This window comes from Schistocerca americana, chromosome 1, assembly GCF_021461395.2.
Source record: "Schistocerca americana isolate TAMUIC-IGC-003095 chromosome 1, iqSchAmer2.1, whole genome shotgun sequence".
NCBI lineage: Eukaryota > Metazoa > Arthropoda > Insecta > Orthoptera > Acrididae > Schistocerca > Schistocerca americana.
The window spans coordinates 1,123,926,347-1,123,952,369 of NC_060119.1; the positions used below are offsets into that span (position 1 = coordinate 1,123,926,347).

Genomic DNA, 26,023 nt, shown 5'->3' on the forward strand with positions numbered 1-26,023 from the left:
AGCTCCTTCATCTCCCAGTACCTACTGCAGCCTACATCCTTCTGAATCTGCTTAGTGTATTCATCTCTTGGTCTCCCTCTACGATTTTTACCCTCCACGCTGCCCTCCAGTACTAAATTGGTGATCCCCTGATGCCTCAGAACATGTCCTATCAACCGATCCTTTCTTCTAGTCAAGTTGTGCCACAAACTCCTCCCTAATCCTATTCAGTACCTCCTAATTAGTTATGTGATCTACCCATCTAATCTTCAGCATTCTTCTGTAGCACCACATTTCGAAAGCTTCTATTCTCTTCTTGTCTAAACTATTTATCGTCCATGTATCGCTTCCATGCATGGCTACACTCAATACAAATACTTTCAGAAACGACTTCCTGACACTCAAATCTATACTCGATGTTAACAAATTTCTCTCCTTCAGAAACGCTTTCCTTGCCATTGCCAGTCTACGTTTTATATCCTCTCTACTTCGACCATCATCAGTTATTTTGCTCCCCAAATAGCAATACTCATTTGCTACTTTAAGTGTCTCATTTCCTAATCTAATTCCCGCAGTGGGATCGAAGTTTGGCTACAGTGAACAGGTTAAGGGAATGCATATTGCAGTAGCTATGTGGAGCTGATGGGACCTGCACAGAATAGTTTAACGTGGAAAGCTACAGCAGTCCATTCTTTGGACTGAAAATCACAACCACACAGAGATAAAAGATGGCAATAAAATTAGAACTACAAAAAAATCTACTAACATATACAAATATTGTGTCTACTGAGGTCGAAGTAGAGTGTGAATGCGAAGTTATCTAGACACGTTTAACAGGTCTAGGAGAAATAGAGTTAATTGTTGGGTGTTATTACCGGCCACCAGGTTCCACCGTGACAGTTCTAGAATCATTCAAAGGGAGTCTACACTCTGTATCGCAGAAGTACCCGGATCATGCTATATTGGTGGGAGGCGACTTCAACCTACCTAGTATAGACTGGGATGTCTATGGATTCATTACAGGTGGTACAGACAAGCCGTCGTGTGAATTACTTTTGAACACATTATCCGAAAACTGTCTTGAGCAGCTACATCGACAGCCAACACGTAATGGAAATATTTTAGATCTGGTAGCCACGAACAGACCAGACCTCATCGACGGTGTCAGTGTTGAGACAGGGATTAGTGGTCACGATGCTGTCATTACGACTATGGTTACGAAAGTTAAAAAGTCGGTCAAGAAGGCTAGGAGAGTATTCTTACTAGAGAGAGCAGATAAGCAGTTGTTAGCATTCCACTTAGTAAATGAATCGACTTAATTCACTTCCAGTACGATGGACGTGGAAGAATTATGCGAAAATTTTAAACACATTGTAAATCACGCATTGGACAAGTATGTGCCGAAAAAGTGGGTTACGGACGGAAATGACCCACCGTGGTTTAACAGCGCAATTCGGAGAATGCTCAGGAAGCAAAGACAGTTGCACTCGCGGTACAAGAAAGATCGGGAGGATGAGCACAGGCAAAAGTTAGTAGAGATTCGTGCTGCTGTAAAAAGAGCGATGCACGAAGCACACAGCCAGTACCACCGTCATACCGTAGGAAAAGATCTTGCTGAAAACCCAAGGAAATTCTGGTCTTACGTAAAATCGGTAAGCGGGTCGAAGGCTTCCATCCAGTCACTCAGTGATCAGTCTGGCCTGGCAACGGAAGACAGCAAAACGAAAGCTGAAATTTTAAATTTGGCATTTGAGAAATCTTTCGCGCAGGAGGATCGTAGAAACATACCGCCGTTTGAGTCTCCTACAGACTCCCGTATGGAGGACATAGTGACAGACATCCCTGGGGTTATGAAGCAGCTGAACGGGTTGAAAATAAGTAAATCGCCAGGTCCTGATGGGATTCAATTCGGTTTTACAGAGAGTACTCTACTGCATTGGCTCCTTACTTAGCTTGCATTTATCGCGAATCTCTTGCCCAACGTAAAGTCCCGAGCGACAGGAATAAAAGCGCGGGTGACGCCTGTATATAAGAAGGGTAGAAGGACGGATCCTCAACCTTAACATCGGTTTGTTGCAGGATTCTCGAACATATTCTCAGTTCGAAGATAATGAACAGATAATGAACAGAGAAGTTGCTGTCCATGCATCAGTACGGCTTTAGAAAGCATCGCTCCTGCGAAACGTAAATCGCCCTTTTTCACATGATATCTTGCGAACCATGGTTGAAGGGTATCAGACGGATGCCATATTCCTTGGCTTCCGGAAAGCCTTTGACTCGGTGCCCCACTGCAAACTCCTAACTAAGGTACGAGCATATGGGATTGGTTCCCATACATGTGAGTGGCTCGAAGACTTCTTAAGTAATAGAACCCAGTACGTTGTCCTCGATGGTGAGTGTTCATCGGAGGTGAGGGTATCATCTGGAGTACCCCAGGGAAGTGTGGTAGGTCCGCTGTTGTTTTCTATCTACAAATGGTTCAAATGGCTCTGAGCACTATGCGACTTAACTTCTGAGGTCATCAGTCCCCTAGAACTTAGAACTAATTAAACCTAACTAACCTAAGGACGTCACACACATCCATGCCCGAGGCAGGATTCGAACTTGCGACTGTAGCGGTCGCTCGGTTCCAGACTGTAGCGCCTTTCTATCTACATAAATGATCTTTTGTATAGGGTGGATAGCAATGTGCGGCTGTTTGCTGATGATGCTGTGGTGTACGGGAAGATGTCGTCATTGAGTGACTGTAGGAGGATACAAGATGACTCGGACAGGATTTGTGATTGGTGTAAAGAATGGCAGCTAACTCTAAATATAGATAAATGTAAATTAATGCACATGAATAAGAAAAAGAATCCCGTAATGTTTGAATACTTCATTAGTAGTGTAGCGCTTGGCACAGTCACATCAATTAAATATTTGGGCGTAACATTGCAGAGCGATATGAAGTGGGACAAGCATGTAATGGCAGTTGTGGGGAAGGCGGATAGTCGTCTTCGGTTCATTGGTAGAATTTTGGGAAAATATGGTTCATCTGTAAAGGAGACCGCTTATAAAACACTAATACGACATATTCTTGAGTACTGCTCGAGCGTTTGGCATCCCTATCAGGTCGGATTGAGGGAGGACATAGAAGCAATTCAGAGGCGGACTGCTAGATTTGTTATTGATAGGTTTGATCATCACGCGAGTGTTACGGAAATGCTTCAGGAACTCGGGTGGGAGTCTCTGGAGGAAAAGGAGGCGTTCTTTTCGTGGATCAATACTGAAGAAATTTAGAGAGCCACCATTTGAGGCTGACTGTAGTACAATTTTGCTGCCGCCAACTTATATTTCGCGGAAAGACCACAGAGATAAGAGAGATTAGGGCTCGTACAGAGGCATATAGGCAGTCGTTTTTCCCTCGTTCTGTTTGGGAGTGGAACAGGGAGAGAAGATGCTAGTTGTAGTACGAGGTACCCTCCGCCACGCACCGTATGGTGGATTGCGGAGTATGTTTGTAGATGTAGATGTAGATGTAGCTAACAGAGGAAACGAAGCAAAACTTACCATTTCTGTGCATATTTGGAAAATGAATAGAACAGATGAAGTAATCAAATTTTCCCTTGTTTTCGGAAAAGTAGTTAAGTGTAGTTTGGGTAATAGAATCAATAATGTCTCGAATTGATAGGAGAATCTGTTTTAGGAAGAAAAATGTATACGAATTTCTCTTAAAGTTTGGGAGTGTGAGAGTAGAAGAAAGAAAACACAAACATTAGAGGGACATGAAGAAATACTGAATAGGCGGAGAAAACCTGAACAAGTACGAGTAGGAACCGCGCTCTCAGAGTTCTGTAAAAACTTAATTATGTATGTAGAAAGATGCTCTAAAGGGTTTTGACTATCAGAATACTTAATATAAAAGGCCGTATCTTTTGATTTTATTCACTTGGAAGGTTAAAGTTTTTACACCGTCACAGGACCGTAGACTTTAGTATTTGACATAGATTTCAGCTTGATAACTGTACCCAGCCGGAGAAAAAAGGTCTTAATAAACTGACAGACTGGCATGCAGACAACAAATGGCAAAAGATTGTTTTTATGTAATATGTTTACAAATTAACAATTTTAAGAATTTTTCCTTTACTTCTGTTGTGAAACCTTGCTTCTTGCCAAATTTCAAGATTCTTGGTCAACGGAAAGTACCCTATAGGTTTTTATGGGTGAGCTTGCTAGTATGAAAATAATCGACACGAAAGGCCGCTTCCTTTGATTGCATTGACTTGGAAGCATAAGGTTTCTACGCCAGGGACCGTAGCCCTTATTATTTGACGTAAATTTAAACTTCTGTCTGTTCCCGAGGAAAAGGGGTCTTCACAGCCGGAGAGACAAACAGACGGACAAAAAATGGCAAAACAATGTTTTTACGCATTTTAGATAAAAATTAAAAGTATTTTCGGAATTTTCCTTTATTTGTAATATGAACCCTAGCTTCTTGCCGAATTTGATGATTCTCTTTTAACAGAAGGTATCCTATAGGTTTTGAAGAGTGTGTTTGTGAGCATAAAATATGTGACATACTCGTAAATAGCCATATCATTTGATTGCATTGACTTAGAAGCTTAACTTTGTTACACGGTCAAGGGACTGTGCAACTTAGTATTTAAAATAAATTTCAGCTTGATACCTCTATCCTTTCTGAGAAAGAGCGGTCTTAACAGTCAGGCAGGCAGATGGAGAACAAAGTGATAGTGTAAGAGTTCTGTTTTTACCGATTTAGGTACACAACTCTGAAACCAAGAATGAGGAGGTGCTGAAGCTGGAACGAGGTCTTCTTTGAGCAAGAAGGAAATGGTAAAAAAAGACTGACTGAAAATAAATAATGTTATGTTCTGCAGTGCTCGCTCAAACCGGCGAAGCAGAGATCGTGACCCCTAAGGTTTCAAGGTCCTGATTGGCGAGTTCTGTTATCAGCGTATCGTGCGGTCGCTGACGTTCGTCAGATCTGTGCATCAAACAGCCACACTTTCTTCTCTGCAGTGTTGAGGAAGCCAGTGAAGGAGACGAAGACGTCGCTGACTGTGCAGGTGAGTACAGCAGCCCGTGTGAGACTCGTTTGCAAGAGTTTGTAAGCGTCTGCTCTTTATTTTGTGGAACTTTTACAGTCACTAGCAAACTGTGCAGGTCGCTATGAAAAATATACATGGAATCAAAGTCTTAAAGATGCAATAGCTGTCATTAAATTAATCAAAAACGATATCGTCATACGGGTACTTCGAGAGGAATAGTAAAGTGTTGAACAGCTGGTCTTTCGAGGATAAACTGTTGCGTTTGAAAAAAAAAAAAGAACATCATAACTTTTTTATGCACTCGCATCATGTTTTAATATAGCTTCAATGCATTTGGTCCTGTGGGAAACGAATTATTTTGTTCCCACTGTGATGAAATTTGTACACAATTGTGTGTATTTGATAGGAGTGTTGTACCTGGGGGATAGTGCATCACAGCACATATTTCCCGGGAAGTCTCTCAATCTTGAGACCGAGTTTAGAATCACATGAAGGAGCCTGGCTAGCAGTTCCTGGTATTTTCTATTGTTTTCTGTTGTTCTGAGACGTGAAGCTGCGTTTCGTGCAGCTTTTGGAAATATAACGAGTTCAACATATTTTAGTGTTGTATAATGCACTAAAAGTCGTTTTGAGGATGCTGTTAATTCCACAGTAACACCGTTTTATGGCGAGTAACATTCAACATATTTTAAAAACCAATTATGTAACGTCTGCACGGTAAAGTCATACTTCGTAAGCCAGGGACTATGCTATACCGTGAAACGGAAGATCTTTATACCATGGAACAAGTGATATTTGTAAATCAACTGAGTTTCTCTAATCTCTCAACAATTTTCCGTTTCTCGAAAATGGAAATCTGCGTTAGTTGTCAACAGCTGCCATTTCAAAATATTTTTAAGTTGCAATTGGTTTTTAATAACACTTCTTTTTAATTTCATTTAATTTCCTAATTATTGTGTACTAGAATAGGAACTTAATTCGTAGACAATAAAATACAGTATTTAGTAGATTTCTTGATCGTACCCATTTTAAATTTGAATAAAATGTTTCTTCCTAGGCACACTGACTCGTTCTATTTGGAACAGTTTTTCGCATTTGGAAAAACCCTAGTTTTCTGGTACTCTCTTTCCACTACAGGCGGAAGTGTAAAAAGGGTTCCAAGGACGAACACTCTCTTCTAGTCCAGTACAGCGAAGAGAGCCTTTTCGTTCAACTACGAATTTTTGCATCCTAGCCTTGTTTTGAGGTTATGAATGAGAAATATGTCACTCTGTTAAACGGGGTCTGTGTAGAATTTCATTTAATTCCAGTTAGAACACTTTCGTCATAGCAAAGGAGAAACTTATGAGTAAGTTAATGCAGCAGCAGATAGAGACGCCGCTTGTAACGCTGTAGTAAGTTCTTATTTTGTTATGAACAGTTCGCAGCTAATATGCGATAAAAATTTCGCTCTAAAGTGAATATGCAAAGAGAGCAATGAAAAAAATTTATCTTTCTTATGCTGCATATGTTCAACTACTGTGTAGCTTTGATCAGCACTTAACATCTTTTTTAAACCAATGTCTAATCCATGGAACTCTTTCTCGGTATTTTGTGTGCACTTGGATCACGACGATGAAACTATTACTCCTCTCAGCATTTTCTGTGTCTTCCTCTGGATTCAGAAATACTTGGAATGTACCTAAATATTTCTTTTCATTATTAAGGAAACGATTAGGTTTCTTTCTCTAGTACGTTTTCTCGGTTCGAAATCATATATCACGCGCCTCACCTAGATTTCCAGCAAGTAATTTCACTCATTACTCTTAGCGCCATTCTTTTTAAGCCTGAATGACTTTTTCAGCTTTATATGATTGTTCTGCTCAATGAAAAACTCGTTTACACACACAGACACAACGCTGTTTGGATACAACCGAATGATACATAGCGAAGCGGTGTCGAATTTTTCATGATGATTGTTTTTTTTTCACTTTTCATTTTCCAATCCAAGCAAGAGTAATGCGGGCTTTTTAAGATCCGATCCATTACAAAGTCACGGTTATTTTAAACCAATTACGTGACGACTGAACAGAAGGGTTCCCAATACGGAATAAATGCGACGAGCTTACCAGCCTGGCATTCAACTGACAACGGCTGAAAACCTTCGAGAACCTAGATCGATATCGGGGATTTGGAACTATTTCAATTTATTTCCGGGATAATGTTGTCCTTTGTCCCAGACTAAAATAAAAATTATGTGAATGTATATTGTGTATGTACGTTGTGTAGGGCGTGTACAAAGGTGTAGTGTGTGTGTTCATAAAGGAAAAAAGTCGGCGTGTTTCTGTTATCCGTAATTTGAAACTGCTTGCAACGGATACTTCGGGAGACTACTGCAACGTGAGGGATCTTATCAGACTACTTTTCCTCGTCTTTATCTGTTCGCGGAACAGTACAAATAACCTCACAGTACAAATAAATTCCATTTCGGAATGCACTTAAGGTTCTAGAAGACGGTCAAGGGGGGGGGGAGGCTAAGGGAGAGGGGGTTTGGGTAGGGTGACCAAATTATTTTCGGTGAAAACCGGGACACATTCACCCGGGTGCCAATGGATACCTCATTCCACATGTACCCAGGTTTCTTAATTTTAAATATATTGACGTTTTGTTGATACATTTTGTTAACCCGATTATTATAACTGATAAGAGGATACAAAAGACTGATATAATGGAGATTATCTGTATAATTAATGACATTTAATAAGCGTGTACAGTAATAAAGAAATGTATTAGGATTTTACAAAATTTTACATCCATTCAACTTTTAATCAATTAATATTAACATGAGCTTTAATATTAGTGAGCAGTTGTAGATGGAATTGACTGTCCTTGGGAAAAGGGTATTTTTCACTGCCTCCAGCCTTCTTGATCGTGTCTTTGTTCTTTGAGACACAGTGATAAAACTCGGTACAATCCATGTTGTAGTTGTACAGGATTTGCAGGATTGCTTCAAGAGAGTCAAACTCCATTCTGTTTTTTTCATCAGTCCACTGGGTATTCATGAACGAAAATATTCTTTCCACATTGGCGTTATGGGCTGGGATTGCAAATAAATAACTTGCAATTATTACCAAATCAGAGTAATGCTGAAGACAGTCACAGCTTTTAAAAAAACTCGGCTGCTCGAACTTTCGTCTCTTCACTTGACTGATGTTTCACAAAATAATTTTGTAGAGTTTTACTGCAACTCGGTGCACTGTATCTGTTAATGTGTTTCTTTGACCTGATGTGATCAACTATGTCGGAACGTCCACCATGACTTATACTAATTAAACAGTTACATACGGAACACTCTGCTTCGTAATCAAAGCGACCTTTCTTAATGAAATTCCATCCCTTGGAATAACAGTCACTGAACTTGCAGGCAGGTTTCGGCATTGCGTTTCACAGTACTGCAGCAATAATACCACTAATATGAGAAAAAACTATTGCAGTTTGTGTGACAAAACATCAACTACTACACTGTTCTGACAATGAGTGTGTGAGTAAGTGGCGCGACAATCGGACGGTTTCATAGCTCTGTTACAATAATACAACTTACTACTTGTTGGCCAAAGTACTGCTCAAAGTAAATTATTGCCTGAGTGTATCAATACTGACACTGTGATTACTAGTATGGGACAATGGAGGTTTTAGACAAATAAGCTAAAATATATTGATTTCTCGTATTTCCTTTAATATAGCGAAATCCCAAAAATTTCAGAAAGTTTCACGAAATGTATTTACAAACTGAATTCCGGGACTTTTGAGCGTCCCAAAACAAATTTTCGGGACGCCGGAACACAGGGATGAAAATCGGGACAATGCCGGTTTTCCGGGACGTTTGGTCACCCTAGGTTTGGGGAATATGAATATCGCTTAACAAAAGGAGAGTTGGGGCCCTCCACCGACAAATTGGTAGAATTTGGTGTTGCTTAAAGTAGTTTCCGGTAACCGTTTTGGAGTTCAGGGTAAAAACGTGTCTACAGAATGTGTGTGCCCGAGAAAATAATACGATTTGACTCAGATGTCCGGCGATTTCGATGTTTTTGTCGTGGGTCAGCAATTTAAGTGTTGGTAGGTATACCCGGCATATTTAGCTTTCCTGATTATTGTAAGTGGTACTCGTACCATAATTTACATCCAGTGTACATTAATAAATAATACGACACCCATTTTAAGTTAAATGATACTTATTGGTTTAGATAGTAAGCTATATGCCGCTCTTATTCTTTTGTTAAAATATGTTTTAAATACATTGAAACCTATACTGCTACATAATTATAAAAAAATGATTGAATCTGTAGAAGTAATATATTCGCTGATTTATGAAGTCATTTTTTCCAGTGGGGGGGACGGGGGGCTATAGCCCCCATAGCACACCCCTCCTCCCCCCTTCCCCCGCCTTGCCACCGCCCCTGAGGTTAACTATATCTTCCAAAAATGACAAATAATCGGCCCTTAAGAGAAAATCATTCTTTATAACGGCGTCTACGGGTTTTCCCACGAACAATGGCTCCTGTCCGTGGCTCAATAGTAAGCCGCTTAGGCGACAACTTTATTGTTCCACACGCCAGGGTTAGGTAAATCATAAACTGTTAGAGATAACCAAATAAAATTTTCTAAGGAGACTGAAGAAAAGCCACCCTCAGATCATCGTTCCTAGATCCGTCAGACGTGATCTGCCTTTATTTAACAAAGTATGTATATTTCCGTTACAAGTTCCGTTACACCTCTCCCATTCTCGTGTCATTGTTACAAGATTAGCAAATTTTAGTAGATAGTGTTATTGCAGGTCTGTGGGGAAAGATTCAGTTGCATCTGAAGAAGAATGCTGTGAAGACCTGGAAGTGGAAAAAATCTGAGACAAACACTGACACCTAGTCATCCTAAAATAGAACTGCTGTTGGCTGATGATGCTATTGTTAAGATTGTGTCAACAGTATTTGACCTAAGGCGCTGCAAAATTCACTATCTCTGTGGTTTTTTTTTCTTTTATTTCGTTTTCACGCCTCATCCTATACGACTATTCTATCCAAGTGAGTGAGATTTGGCTACACTGCTGTCTAGATATTTCTGTCATAACTATGTTGCGGATCTGCTATACTACAAAGCCACAGAGTCGTAATACTGTGCTTCAGGAGCAAGGTTATTATCTCATGTAAATCTCAGTGTAGTGGTACTTATTTTCACTCCCTTGCAGTTGAATCAAGAATGAATTTCGCCCATGATCAAACTCACCCAGCATGTTATCATCGAGGCAAACGGAAGCACTTTTTCAAATGGTTAGTATGTGGTATTTCCACAGTAACTGATAACTATGTGACATCACTTGCAGAAGTGTAATTTTCTGCCCTCAAGGGATTCAGATTTGACGCAAACACGATAGTATGACGTCCATGAATGTGAAATGTTAGGTAGACTCAAAATGTTGCTGCCAACCTATTATCCCACTTATTTACAGATTAGTCTACCAATTCTGTCACGTTTTTGATTAGACTGTTGCGTACCAGAAGCAGTAAATACTACTTTCTATAATATCTGCTTATGAGCACTCGTTTTGTCTCTCGATGATCACAAGCACTAGCTCCGGATAAACGATGAAATTATATTATACTCCAGGTTTACGCTGCTAGTACATCACCATAATTAATCGATGTTGATGTTTGAATGTGATATTCTGATACAAAACGCACTACTTCAAGATTCACTGCTTATTTGTCTGAAATAAAATACAATTCGAAGACACTCAACACCAAAACGCGAAGTGCAGACACCTGAAGAGAGCACATGCGCAAATGAATGGTGTTAACTACTCTTCAGGTTAGATTAGATTAGATTAATACTAGTTCCATGGATCATGAATACGATATTTCGTAATGATGTGGAACGAGTCGAATTTTCCAATACATGACATAATTAGGTTAATTTAACAACATACTTAAGTTAATATAACAACTTTATTTTTTTGTGTTTTTTTATTTTTATCTTTTATTTTTATTTTTTTTTTATTTTTTTTAAATTTATATCTAAAAATTCCTCTATGGAGTAGAAGGAGTTGTCATTCAGAAATTCTTTTAATTTCTTCTTAAATACTTGTTGGTTATCTGTCAGACTTTTGATACTATTTGGTAAGTGACCAAAGACTTTAGTGCCAGTATAATTCACCCCTTTCTGTGCCAAAGTTAGATGTAATCTTGAATAGTGAAGATCGTCCTTTCTCCTAGTATTGTAGTTATGCACACTGCTATTACTTTTGAATTGGGTTTGGTTGTTAATACTGAGAAGCTACTGTGAATATCCCTAGATCCTTAAATAAATGTCTGCAGGATGATCTTGGGTGGACTCCAGCTATTATTCTGATTACACGCTTCTGTGCAATGAATACTTTATTCCTCAGTGATGAATTACCCCAAAATATGATGCTATATGAAAGCAATGAGTGAAAATAGGCGTAGTAAGCTAATTTACTAAGATGTTTATCACCAAAATTTGCAATGACCCTTATTGCATAAGTAGCTGAACTCAAACGTTTCAGCAGATCATCAATGTGTTTCTTCCAATTTAATCTCTCATCAATGGGCATACCTAAAAATTTGGAATATTCTACCTTAGCTATATGCTTCTGAGTAAGGTCTATATTTATTAATGGCGTCATACCATTCACTGTACGGAACTGTATGTACTGTGTCTTATCAAAATTCAGTGAGAGTCCGTTTACAAGGAACCACTTAGTAATTTTCTGAAAGACGGTGTTGACAATTTCATCAGTTAATTCTTGTTTCTCAGGTGTGATTACTATACTTGTATCATCAGCAAAGAGAACTAACTTTGCCTCTTCATGAATATAGAATGGCAAGTCATTAATATATAATAAGAACAACAAAGGACCCAAGACTGACCCTTGTGGAACCCCATTCTTGATAGTTCCCCAGTTTGAGGAATGTGCTGATCTATGCATTTTACGAGAACTACTTATTTCAACTTTCTGCACTCTTCCAGTTAGGTATGAATTAAACCATTTGTGCACTGTCCCACTCATACCACAATACTTGAGCTTGTCTAGCAGAATTTCATGATTTACACAATCAAAAGCCTTTGAGAGATCACAAAAAATCCCAATGGGAGGTGTTCGGTTATTCAGATCATTCAAAATTTGACTGGTGAAAGCATATATGGCATTTTCTGCTACACTGAAATGGAAAAGCAAGTAGAAAGAAAGACCTTTTACTGTATGATAACATGACGGCATAATAATCACTGGAACCAATTACTTCCATGAAATATCTAGGAGCGATCTGAAGTTAAACGACCACAATAAAATTAGTCGCAGGTAAGGCAGATACCAGTCTGTGATACATTGGAAGAACACTCAGGAAATGTCTTCCATCAGCAAAGGGAGTAGCTTTACGAAACATTCGTTCGTATAATACTTGACTATTACTCGTCAGTCTGGGATCCGCATCATACAGGATTGATAGTGGACATAGAGAAGACGCAAAAGAGAGCAACACGTTTCGTTACAGGATATTTTACTAAACAGGAAAGCGCCATTGGGATACTTCGGTAACTCTAGTAACAGACGCTGCAGGAGAGGCGTTCTGCATCACTATATGGTCTGCTATTTAACTTCGAAGAGTGTATGTTTCTAGAAGAGACAGTCAATATACTGCTTTCTTTTACGTATATCTCGCGAAAAGACCGTGAAAATACACTTAAAGAGATTCGAGCCGACAGAAACTTACCAGCGAGCCATTCACGACTTGAAGAGGAAAAAGTCGGGAATTGGCACTGGTACACAAAATACCCTCAGCCACAAACTGTGATGCGTCTTGTGGAGTACAGACGTAGATGTAGACATGTAGACGACAGAAGTACCAGTCGTTACATCAGGAAGCTATCAGAGTCACAGGCATTGCCTCTTACTTAGACAACTTAACATTCTATTTTCCAGCATGACAATGCCTGCACCCTAGCTGTGAGGTATCTGCAACTTACTTCTGAGTGTTAAGCTGTCCTGCAGTCTCACCAGATAAAACTCACCGGACATTTCTGCGACCTGCCTGAATACTTTTAACGGATGGGCTACAGCTTCTAGTAAGAGCATTACGAAAGAGGTTTGATGAAATCTAACTACACCAGTAAACCGCCACCTCCGATTCTGTAAAGAATCGAGCTCCCTTGTATAAAACATCACATCTCCCGAACTATGAGTCGTGCAACGATATAATTTTGCAGGAACATGCAGTGGTATATGTAGATACTGCCTAAAAAATATGTTGCGAATGGAGTTAGTAGTAAAGAAGGAAAAAATTGAAATCTCTTGCCTTACGCTGCAGATGTACAGTATTAACAGCGAGTGAGGTGTGTTAGCCTGAAATATACTCGTAAATTTTTGGAGTTATGTGCAAAACGTATTGGAAAATTGTAGGTCCTCTCATTCTCAAATACTAGATGAATGTCGTCTGGGTAATTTACACGCTATGAGTTACACTGGCCGAACACATATACACGGTTTCTAGCTGCAACTCTTAACTTAATGTGTTAAACCTTCAACATCACATTATAGTCCTTAATGAGTAAATTATGAGAACATTTTAAATTTTAAATTCGGTCAATAACAATGTGAAATATTGAAAACCAAGTTTCGTTTCTCCTGGATATGTAACCTGCAACTCACTGTGCATTGAGTTAGTCGTTTGGTAATATAGATCCTATATCTTCGAAAGACATTTTTAAGAATGTCAGCACGCTTATAAATAAGTGACTACTATACAAAAGCTCAGCTGAATTTTGTAATATATCAAGTTTCTTATATAAGGATTCTTTACATAGTGGTATTGAGGCGTAGCGCCTTCGCATCGCTCCTGTCACTTGTTAGGACGATATCGTTATAGGCATGAGTCATCGACAGATGTCACTAGCTGACATGGACCTGAGTTACATAGCTGCACGTAGTTGTACTAGTAGGCGGCAGAGGTCAGCAGTTGACGGACAGTGCTAGCAGTCGTAGTCAAAACAATGTTGTAAAGTTATGTTTGATTAATATTTAATGTATTTGCATAGTTATAATTGTTTATATGTGTAGTAATTAGCAGTGTGAGTGTTGTATGAGTGAAGAAGAACAGAAGTAAATGAAAGTTGTTTTGTTTATTCGCGAAGTACCAGTTAAACTATACAGAGGATTTACTATAATTAAATGTGCATCAGTTTATGGTACTAATAAATCGTGAGCAGAACACAAATTAATCGGTAATTTCAGAAGGAGTAATTTTATATTTGATACTTTTCTAAATTTATTTATTTAGCAATTGCCATAGAAAGAAATTTTTTACTATGATTGGTCATTGAAGTAAAGCGCGGGTTAGCGCGGGATAATACTGCAACCTGACTTGCTGTTTGTGATATCGGCCAATCGGAAAACTGCAGGCTCACGCCAATCTATGCTGGGAACAAAGACTTTGGTGTGATCTAGGGGGGTCGGGGCTGAGGGTTCGGACGAGTAACATCTCATTGAAAGCAGCTCCGACGAAAGTACTGTAAAATCGCGGAAAAATGCTAATTACGAGTTCACGAAGTAGTACAAAGGGTATTTAAGTGAACGGCATAGTGGAAGTCGTGTGGAATTTCAGACGGAATATCAAAATTATTGCTTTTGACTGTTAGTTAAAACCGCGTGGCGTGTTGTGCGATCTAAGACTGGAACAGGTTTTATGTGTAGAGCAGAGTGCACAACATTTTAGCAAGCATTTTCATAACGAAACGAACCGGTGAACTCTATTAACTTCGGTAACGGGTGTACATACCATAAACTGACTACGTATGTGATTGTGGTGTGCGTGTGAACTTTACATTGTGTTGCCACTTAGTACGGACTTGGCAGTATTAACTGTGATCTTTATCGTAAAACCACACCTGAAAATTTACATTGCCAAGTTAAAACTTTTATTTCAGTAGCTAGCCACATCCCGTTTACCGGACAATTCTATGTATGTTGCGACCTGCAATCGACAGTAGTGGTCTAGTATTTTCTACTACAGCTTTTAGCTAGACAAATGAATATTGCTGGACACTGGCAGGGCGGTAAAAAGTAACGTGCCGCGCCGCAGTATTTTCTCAAACGAAATGAAATAAGCTGTCGTCAAGCCAGTTTAAAAAAAAAGGACAAATCAGCAGTAAGGGATTACCATTGGTACTATTCTGAAAGTTGTCAAAAGCAAAACCTCACTTATCTGTACTGTATTAGTATTACATTGATCTCATAGAAAGAGGGAATTCAGAATTTAAAGCTACCAGTCACAGGTTTCTATATTGATTCCTCAGTTGTTTCTGATGTACGAAGAAATAGCTGACTGAATATTTGAATGTGTCACAAATGCTCCAAGGCTAGCGGATTGACATAAAATTTGGATGATACTCTGTACACCCAACACAGTATTTCCTGTAAAAATCTTTTTGCTATAAAAATAATCTTATCAATAAATGAGATAAAAGTAATACATGCCGTTAAGTTTTTCTAACTTAACTGGGACATAATCATTTCAGAATTAAGAATCTTTTTTAGTTCAACTACATTTGCAGTAAGCATTAGTTCTTCTATAGCTCTATAGCTGCTTTGCAGTCTAGCAAACTAGTTTCTTCTACATATTGCCAGTTACTAATGTGTTACAGAATTGGGTATGAGGGCACATAACTTACAGGGACAATATTTTCAGAGCGTACAGTCAGAGTATAAGAATTATATCGTTCTGCACACATCTCTTCCAATAGCTTAGAATTATGGAAACTCTTTCAGAATACATATATTTATTAATGCTCTTTTTAGTCATCAATATTTCTCTTGTCTCCAGAAGCTGTGCAATCCATGAATTTAGTACGGGACCAAAAACTACCTTTTTATTATCACAGAAATGTGTCGGATCATTGGTAAATCTGTATTCAAGCACTTGTCAGGGTGCATTAAATGTCTTATGGCTAATGTGTTTAAGACTGAATTACATAGTCTGTTGTATTTAAAATATCTGAATGACAATATATCTTCTACTGAGAATTTTCATCAGCTGTCTAAGGCGTCTGACTGTGCAAACTACAACATTCTGCTGGAGAAATTTAAAGCTTATCGCTTTCAAGGTACAATGAGTAAGTCGTTCACTTCATATTTAACTGAAAGCAAGCTAAGAGTCATGTTACATAGCTCATAAAGCTCTCATGATGAATCTTCTTCTGATATGGACAATTTACTACTGGTGTTCCACAGGGTTCCATTAAGGGACAGCTCATCTAACTGCTGTATACAGGGTGTTAGAAAAAGGTACGGCCAAACTTTCAGGAAACATTTCTCACACACAAATAAAGAAAAGATGTTATGTGGACATGTGTCCAGAAACGCTTAATTTCCATGTTAAAGCTCATTTTAGTTTCGTCAGTATGTACTGTACTTCCTCGATTCACCGCCAGTTGGCGCAATTGAAGGAAGGTAATGTTGACTTCGGTGCTTGTGTTGACATGCGACTCATTGCTCTACAGTACTAGCATCAAGCACATCAGTACGTAGCATCAACAGGTTAGTGTTCATCACGAAAGTGGTTTTGCAGACAGTGCAATGTTTACAAATGTGGAGTTGGCAGATGCCCATTTGATGTATGGATTAGCACGGGGCAATAGCCGTGGCGCGGTACGTTTGTATTGAGTCAGACTTCCAGAACGAATGTGTCCCGACATGAAGACGTTCGAAGCAATTGATCGGCGTCTTAGGGAGCACGGAACATTCCAGCCTATGACTCGCGACTGGGGAAGACCTAGAACGACGAGGACACCTGCAATGGACGAGGCAATTCTTCGTGCAGTTAACGATAACCCTAATGTCAGCGTCAGAGAAGTTGCTGCTGTACAAGGTAACGTCGGCCACGTCACTGTATGGAGAGTGCTACGGGAGAACCAGTTGTTTCCGTACCATGTACAGCGTGTGCAGGCACTATCAGCAGCTGATTGGCCTCCACGGGTACACTTCTGCGAATGGTTCATCCAACAATGTGTCATTTCAGTGCAAATGTTCTCTTTACGAATGAGGCTTCATTCCAACGTGATCAAATTGTAAATTTTCACAATCAACATGTGTGGGCTGACGAGAATCCGCACGCAATTGTGCAGTCACGTCATCAACACAGATTTTCTGTGAATGTTTGGGCAGGCTTTGTTGGTGATGTCTTGATTGGGCCCCATGTTCTTCCACCTACGCTCAATGGAGCACGTTATCATGATTTCATACGGGATACTCTACCTGTGCTGCTAGAACATGTGCCTTTACAAGTACGACACAACATGTGGTTCATGAACGATGGAGCTCCTGCACATTTCAGTCGAAGTGTTCGTACCCTAGATGCGTTCTCCCAGCCAATAAGTCCATACAATAATTTCTTTTTTATAGAAGCAAGGTACGTCGTCATCAATAACAATAATGCACAGGGGGATGGAAAATATATAAAACTGATGGTTCAAAATTCCTAGACAGGCATGTTGATCATAATTTTAATCAGAAATCATATGTCATTCATCTTCTCAAACGAATGACTTCATAAACATTGGCTTTTCGTGTAATTGCTGATTTTGATGATCTTGATGCTATACGGAATAATTTTCTGAGGCAATTACACACGGACACAGAGTATTAAGTGCACAGAAACGTAGTTTAAGAATAATAATGTCTGGTCCCCATCCTCGAAATTCATGTACGCAACTGTTTCAAAAAGGGGCCTACCAGCAACTGTCTCACAATATATTTAGTTTCTTATGAAGTTTCTTTTGAGGAATTAGCTACAAACTGAAAATAATATTTGCATTCAGAAATATTGCACTAGGAACAAAAATAGCCAAACTTACACCCAAAGCTCCAGATATCAGACAGTCAGCTCGGTACCAAACGTTGGACGTCGATAGAGTATCAATCAAACCACCGATTTAGTTCGTGATATGTACTGTCGTCAACTAGAACATGCAGAAACGGTGACTAAAAGTAAGACCACAAATATGGAGCGCGAGAAAACCGTATCTGTCAGTAACAGATGAGAAAAACTCGCCTGGGTTAGTTGGTAGAGCTTGCAGACATCGACTCGAAGGTCTCGCATTCAAACCCCCTGTTGACCGATTTTTTTAAACTGTTGACAACTTCTATATGGAATAACATTTACCTGACATGTAAAAGGACTTTTCAGAGTTTGTAGCAAAGTTTTTTTGGCTGCTTTTGCTTCCTTAGCTGAACACTATGTACTTATTAACGATCTTATTATTTTGTTTTTATTACTACTATTAGTTTTATTAATTATTATTATTATTGTTATTATTACGTCTGCATGTGTAATGCGACCGTTTCTTTATTTTTATCTTCTAGTTGTATATTCTGTGAAACTACAACTACTTTCAAAGAAACAAAGCGATAACAGACTGCCGAGAGGTCATTGCTGTAAACTCCAAACAGCCCTTTTATATAATGTCATAAACATTTTCTCGTATATAACACCTTCACGTATAATACAGTAAGAAAAATCGTCATTGGGGTTTGAACCCAGCACCCTTTACACGCTGATCCACCGCTCTACCAACTTCCCCACAGCATTCGTACGCATGATTTACTCACAGTCATGCTTTTCTGTACTCCGTAAATCTGGTGTTACTTTTAATTTACGTTTACGTCCATCCTGTTGGACGACAGCATATAGTACGAACTAAATCGGAGTTTTGGGTGATACTCTATCGGCGTAAAATGTTTGGTACCGATCTAAGTATCTGACATCTGGAGTTTTGGGTATTAGCTTTACTGGTGCACAGAAAGCAGGAACGTAAGCACCTATAAAATTTTTTTACAGACTCCCTTGTGAATTAATAGTTTTGGCAGATAGTGAAATCTTTAAAATAAAATGAAATCATTTCTACATCATTTCTTTTGCTTCATAGATGAATTTGTAATTAGACAATACGTATTGTTGGGCTACAGATATCAAATTATGTTGTAGATCAAGATTTAAATAATCCATTTACGGCCAACATATAGTCGTGTTTTCACAAAGACAAGTTATCATATTTGTAAATCTACTGAGATTCGTAGCATTCTGAATCCTCAGTCAGACACCCTGTGTGCTGCAGAGATCATGTGTATTCTAGCGCACCTAGTATGTGGAAAAACGTCTTTCCAGTCATATATCTCCCAGATACACCAATTTTTGTAAATGAAATTGTATTAATCACTGAATGGATAATGTTAATACATTGCCATTATTTCCACCATTTAATTCTTTTTGAAATAGTATTAAGTGGAAAAGTTCTACGTTCGACTGGAGAGAAATTGAGAAGGCTTCTGCGAATTTTATTCGAAAATAAGGACACTAGGACGTTAAAAATTTAAAAGTTGAAAAAGCTTTATAGGCGGTGTTAATTTCTCACACTCTACTTTACTTTCCAACTAAATTGCCGTTCATTTTTAAGCACTTTCCGTAACTGTCTCTGCCAGGAATCTGAACCAGTGGACAAGGATGGGCTTGAGCTTCGATTTTGGCGAAGTTGAAAAGCGGCATTGCGTTGACTATCGTTTCCATTGCGCAATAATGTAGGCTAGCCACGTCCTCAAAAATGTATAAAAAAATTATCTCCACCTCGTCGACATCTGTCAGGAAACGCTCGTCATCTACAGATTTTTTGATGTTGGTACAGGCCAGAAAAAATTTTCGGCACCCATCTTGCACATAATGAGTGATATCCGAGATTTTTTGGTACCATAGTGTAAATAGTGAACGTCCAGTACGAGCAAATTAGTAAACCAGACGAGCAATAGTTAGTTTTCAATCAGGTCGCAGTTTCTGTTCCGTCGATCTGGACACTGTGCCTCCCACTACCCACTTTTCCATGCATATTGGACTGTTACTGTTATATCAGGATGCGAGCAGAGTTGGTGACACTTCACTCTTAGCTCCAGGCTGTGATGGCTTCAGCTACATAGCCCAAAGCTGCTGTGGATGAGCATCACTATTGTGGGCTGGCAGTGGCGATCCAATGGACGTCCAGCATGTCTGAGTCCTCTGATCGGTCCTCACCAGAGGCCAGACCAGTTACTGCTTGCACTGGGGTTGAGACCTCATCCATGAATCCGTGATCGAGGTGAGGAGGGGGGGGGGTCACTTAGGGACGTCGCAGACGGCGAAAGACTTCCCAGGGGGCCGCATGTAAGGCCTCCCTGGTTAGTCTGACAAACAAGTTCCAGGTGCTGTCTGTGGCTGACACCGTCAGTCAGCCAGATGCAGTCGCCCGTCCTGTTTCAGAGGAAACCTCTCAGCCTGCAGGATCAGGGCAATTACAGAGGGCGGGTTTATTGGCAGTTGGGCGATCCAATGCTAGGAGCGTTATGGAGCCCATTGGGGACTTGACTGCCAAGAAGGGGATTATCCAATGTGCCCTCTGTGTGCATACTGGGCGGAGTTGTTCCAGAGGTGGAACGGATAATTCCGGATGGCATGAAGAGCGCAGGCTGTAGCCAAGTGTAAGTGGCGGCTCACGTCAGTACCAATGATCTGTATCATTTTGGATTGGAAGAGATTCTCTCCGGGGTCGAGCGGCTAACAGAAGTGGTAAAGGCTGCCAGTCTAGCTTGCAAGATGAAAGCATAGCTCACCATGTGCAGCATAGTCGACAGAACTGATTGTGGACTTCTGGTACAGAGCCGAGTGGAGGGTCTGAATCGGAGGCTCATACGGCTCTGCGGCCGTGTAGGCTGCAGATTCCACGACTTAGGCCATAGGGCGGTCAGGAGTCCACTAGACGCAGGAGGCGGCTGCGCGCGTAGCAGGGGCTGTGTGCCGTGGACTGGGCGGTTTTTTAGGTTAGAGGGTCTCGTGGAAAACACAAAAGGGGCTTCAGTCGCAAAGGGTGTAGGCCGAACACAGGAAGAACGTAGATACAGGAACCATCGGTATAAAAGTTGTAAATTATCGTAGCTGTGTTGGGAAAATACCAGAGCTCCAAGCGCTAATAGAAAGCACTGATGCTCAAATCGTTATAGGCACTGAAAGCTGGCTGAAGCCGGAAATAAGTTCAGTCGAAATTTTCGCGAAATATCTAACAGTGTTCCGAAAGGATAGGCTAAACCCAGTTGGCGGTGGCGTGTTTCTTGCTGTTAGAAGAAGTTTATCTTATCGCAAAATTGAAGTATAAAGTTCCTGTGAGTTTGTGTGGGCAGAGGTCATTCTTGGCGACCGGAGTAAAATAATAATTGGATCCTTTTACCGACCTCCCAACTCGGATGATGCAATTGCTGAAAGGTTCAAAGAAAACTTGAATTAAATTTCCAACACGTAGCTGACTCATATAGTTATAGTGAGCGGTGACTTTAATTTCCCCTCGACAGGTTGGCGAAAATATCTGTTTAAATCCGGACGTACGCGTAAAACGTAATCCGAAATCGTGCTAAAAGCATTCTCTGAAAATTATTTCGAGCGGTTAGTTCATAAGCCCACGTGAAGAGTAAACGATTGTGAAAACACACTTGACCTCTTAGCAATAAATAATTCTGTGTTAATAACGAGCATCAAAACCGATTCAGGGATTAGTGAACACAGGGTTGTCGTAGTGAGATTGAATATTGGAATTCCCAAATCCTCGAAAAATAAGCGAAAAATATACCTCTTCAAAAAAGCAGATAAAATGCACTTGATGCCATCCTGAGAGACAATCCCACTCTTTCCAAATTAACAAAGTAAGTGTAGACCAGATGTGGCTTGAATTAAAAGAAACAGTACCGGCAGGGCAACTGAGAGATTTATACCAAATATATTAACAAACGACTCCTTGGCACACAAAACTGATCAGAACACTCTTGCAGAAACAACAAAGAAAAAACATGCCAAATTTAAACGGACGCATAATCTCTAAGATTGGCGATCTTTTACACAAGCTCGAAATTTAGCGCAGACTACAATGCGAGACGCTTATAATAGTTTCCACAACGATACTTTGTTCCAAAACCTGGCAGAACCCAAAGATATTCTGGTCGTATGTTTGTGAAGTATGTTAGCGGCAAGACACAATGAATGCCCTTTCTGCGCGATAGCAGTGGAAATACTTTAAACGACAGTGCTGTCACAACAAAATTACTAAACACAGCCTTTGGAAACTCCTTCGCCAAAGACTGCCAACATGAGTAATGTACAAGTAGATACCCTCGGAGTAGTGAAGAATCTCAAATCACTTAATAAAAGCAAATCTTTCGGTCCAGGCTATATGCCAGTTAGGTACCTTTCGGAGTATGCTAATACAATAGCTCCACAGCTCCATATACAACCGTTCGCTCGACGCAAGATCCGTACCCAAAGACCGGAAAGTTGCACAGGTCACACTAATATTCAAGAAAGGTAGTAAGAGTAATCCACTAAATGACAGGTCCATATCAAAACGTCCATAAGCAGCAGGATTTTGGAACATATATTGTGTTCGAACATTAGGAATTCCCACGAAGAGAACTGTCTATTGACACACAGTCAACAGAGTTTTAGAAAACATCGTTCGGTGTTAAACACAGCTAGTTATTTACTCAGATGTTGAGTGCTATTGACAAGGGATTTGAAATTGATTCCGTATTTTAGATATCCAGAAGGTTTTGATACTGTACCACACAAGTGGCTTGTAGTGAAATTGTGTACTTTTGGAATATTGTCTCAGTTACGTGACTGGATTCATGATTTCCTGTCAGAGATGTTGCAGTTCGTAGTAACTGACGGAAAGTCGTCGATTAAAACAGACGTGATTTCTCGAGTTCCCCAAGGTAATGTTACAGGGTCTTTGCTGTTCGTTATCTATAATATATAAACATTTAAAACACAATCTGAGCAGCCCTTTTAGGTTGTTTCCAGATGGCGCTGTCGTATATCGGCTAGTAAAGTCATTAGAAGATCGAAACCAAAATTGCAAAACGATTCAGAAAAGATAACTGTATGGTGAAAAAGTGTGAGGTCGCCCACATGAGTGCTAAAAGGAATCCGTTAAACTGCAGTTTCACGATAAATGAGGCTGTAAATTCTATTAAATAACTAGTTATTACAACTAGGAACAACTTAAATTGGAAGGAACACATGGAAAATATTGTGGGGAAGGCTAACCAAGGACAGCGTTTTATTAGCAGGACACTTAGAAAATGTAACAGACCTACTAAAGAGGCTGCCTACACTACCCTTGTCCGTCCTCGTTTAGAATACTGTTGGGGCGTGTGGGATCCTTACCAGGCAGTATTGACGGAGTACATCGAGAAAGTTCAAAAAAGGGCAGCACGTTTTGTATTATCGGTAAATATGGGAGAGAGTGTCACAGAAATGATACAGGATTCGGTCCGGACATCATTAAAAGAAAGACGTTTTTCGTTGCGACGTGATCTTTCACAAAATTCCAATCACCAACTTTCTCCTCCGAATGCGAAAATATTTTGTTGACACCGACCTACATCATCATAATAAAATAAGGAAAATCAGAGAGCTCGCACGGAAAGATACAGGTGTTCGTTCTCCCCGCGCGCTATACGACGAAAGTCGTACCATATTTACAAGTAATGTGATGTTCACCAGGTCTATATTGTATCTAAGATTGCAAAGCAGGCCCTACATCTTGAATAGAACGACTAGCCTGGGTTAGTCATCAGGACTAAAATTCCGAAAACGTATCATCAGTCAACCAAACTGAGAAAGTTTGCCTCGCTGAAGAAGTACATTTAATATAAAGAGCTCAATCGTCGGACAATGAAACACAACTTATATATTGCTATAATCTAACCCAAAAAATAGTGTAAACCGTGGTCAACACAGAATCCATGAATGTCCAGCGTTTTCTTACATAAAGCTGCCACAGTAACTGTGAAGGTAAGATTCAAATGGTTCAAATGGCTCTGAGCACTATGGGACTTAACTTCTGAGGTCATCAGTCCCCTAGAACTAAGAACTACTTAAACCTAACTAACCTAAGGACATCACACACATCCATGCCCGAGGCAGGATTCGAACCTGCGACCGTAGCGGTCGCGCGGTTCCAGACTTTAGAGCCTAGAACCGCTCGGTCACTTAGGCCAGCCGAAGATAAGACATGATTAACAACACACAAAGAGACATTTAACATTCATTCCATGTTCCATCTATGACTCGAGTAAGAGGGAACCCTGTCAGACGGTAAAACGAAAAGTACCCTCAGGCATTCACTTTACAGGATCCTTGTAGGACGATGCTCCTCGAATAGATGTAAAACCGCGGACTCGTTTTTCTGTATTTCTTTCATTTCTTGCAGAATATAACGGCCATTAAGGAAGAAAGAAGGTTCTGTTAGGAGAAGTATGGATCGCTACGGTTCTAACGGCAGAGGAGTCATGGACGAAGTGGACATCGCCCGCCAGCCCAACCAAAACATCGCTGACGACGCTGTGGACGCCAAACCCGATGGAAACGACAGCGGTAGGTAGGTAAACAAGCACTGACGTGTGCCGGAAACATACCAGCGTTACGTGTTCTGTTATTCATTTATGAAGTACAAATCATTGATAAATTTTTTAATACGGTTTCGTTATTCCCAACAACTCTAATTCACCAAGGTCACAGCCTTATGCTTATCTAATTTGTCACTTTTTATGACAGGGCTAACTCTTCTTCCTTAGATATAAATTTACGGGAATTGCATAAGAAATTGCACAAGGAATTTCATGAGAAAGCAAAAAGTGTTGTCAAAGTACTGTTAACATATACAGGGTGGTCAATTGATCGTGACGGGGCCAAATATCTCACGAAACAAGCGTCAAACGAAAAAAACTACAAAGAACGAAACTCGTCCAGCTTGAAGGGGAAACCAGATGGCGCTATGGTTGGCGCTGCCATGGGTCAAACGGATATCAACTGCGTTTTTTAAATAGGAGCCCCCATATTTTATTAAGTATTCGTGTAGTACGTAAAGAAATATGTATGTTTTAGTTGTACCACATTTTTCGCTTTGTGATACATGGTGCTGTAATAGTCACAAACATATGGCTCACAATTTTAGACCTACAGCTAGTAATAGGTAGGTTTCTTAAATTAAAATACCAAACGTAGGTACGTTTGAACATTTTATTTCGGCTGTTCCAATGTGATACATGCACCTTTGTGAACTTATCATTTCTGAGAACGCATGTGTTACAGCGTGATTACCTGTAAATACCACATTAATGCAATAAATGCTCAAAATGGTGTCCGTCAACTTCAATGCATTTGGCAATACGTGTAACGACATTCCTCTCAACAGCGAGTAGTTAGCCTTCCGCAATTTTCGCACATGCATTGACAATGCTCTGACGCATGTTGTCAGGCGTTGTCGGTGGATCACGATAGCAAATATCCTTCGACTTTCCCCACAGAAAGAAATCCGGGGACGTCAGATCCGGTTAACGTGCGGGCGATGGTATGGTGCTTCGACGGCCAATCCACCTGTCATGAAATATGCTATTCACTACTGCTTCAACCGGACGCGAGCTACGTGCTGGACATCCATCATGTTGGAAGTACATCATCATTATGTCATGCAGTGAAACATATTGTAGTAAGATCGGTAGGACATGACGTAGGAAAGCAGCATACATTGCACCTTTTAGATTGCCATCGATAAAATGGGGGACAATTATCCTTCCTCCCATAATGCCGCACCATACATTAACCAGCCTAGGTCGCTGATATTCCACTTGCCTTAGCCATCATGGATTTTCCGTTGCTCAATAGTGCATATTACGCTCGTTTACGTTACCGCTGTTGGTGACTGACGCTTCGTCGCTAAATAGAACGCGTGCAAAAAACCTGCCATCGTCCCGTAATTTCTCTTGTGCCCAGTGACAAAACTGTACACGACGTTCAAAGTCTTCGCCATGCAATTCCTGGTGCATAGAAATATGGTACGGGTGGCAATCGATGTAGCTGTAGCATTCTCAACACCGACGTTTT

The 26,023-nt window shown here is 40.1% G+C and overlaps 1 protein-coding gene across 4 annotated transcripts in view; it reads left to right on the plus strand.

Moving 5' to 3' along the window:
• The first annotated feature begins 4,956 nt into the window (after positions 1-4,956).
• The window catches only part of LOC124551036 (caspase-1-like), a 141,316-nt gene continuing 120,249 nt past the window's right edge, over positions 4,957-26,023 (plus strand). For 2 of the 4 annotated variants that reach the window (XM_047125916.1, XM_047125901.1), the window contains exons 1-2: positions 4,957-5,045; positions 24,351-24,518. In XM_047125916.1, coding sequence (XP_046981872.1) covers positions 24,397-24,518 — 122 coding nt within the window. In that variant the 5' untranslated portion in view covers positions 4,957-5,045; positions 24,351-24,396. The remainder of the gene's footprint in view (positions 5,046-24,350; positions 24,519-26,023) is intronic. The other 2 variants (XM_047125907.1, XM_047125924.1) reach the window with 1 other exon arrangement.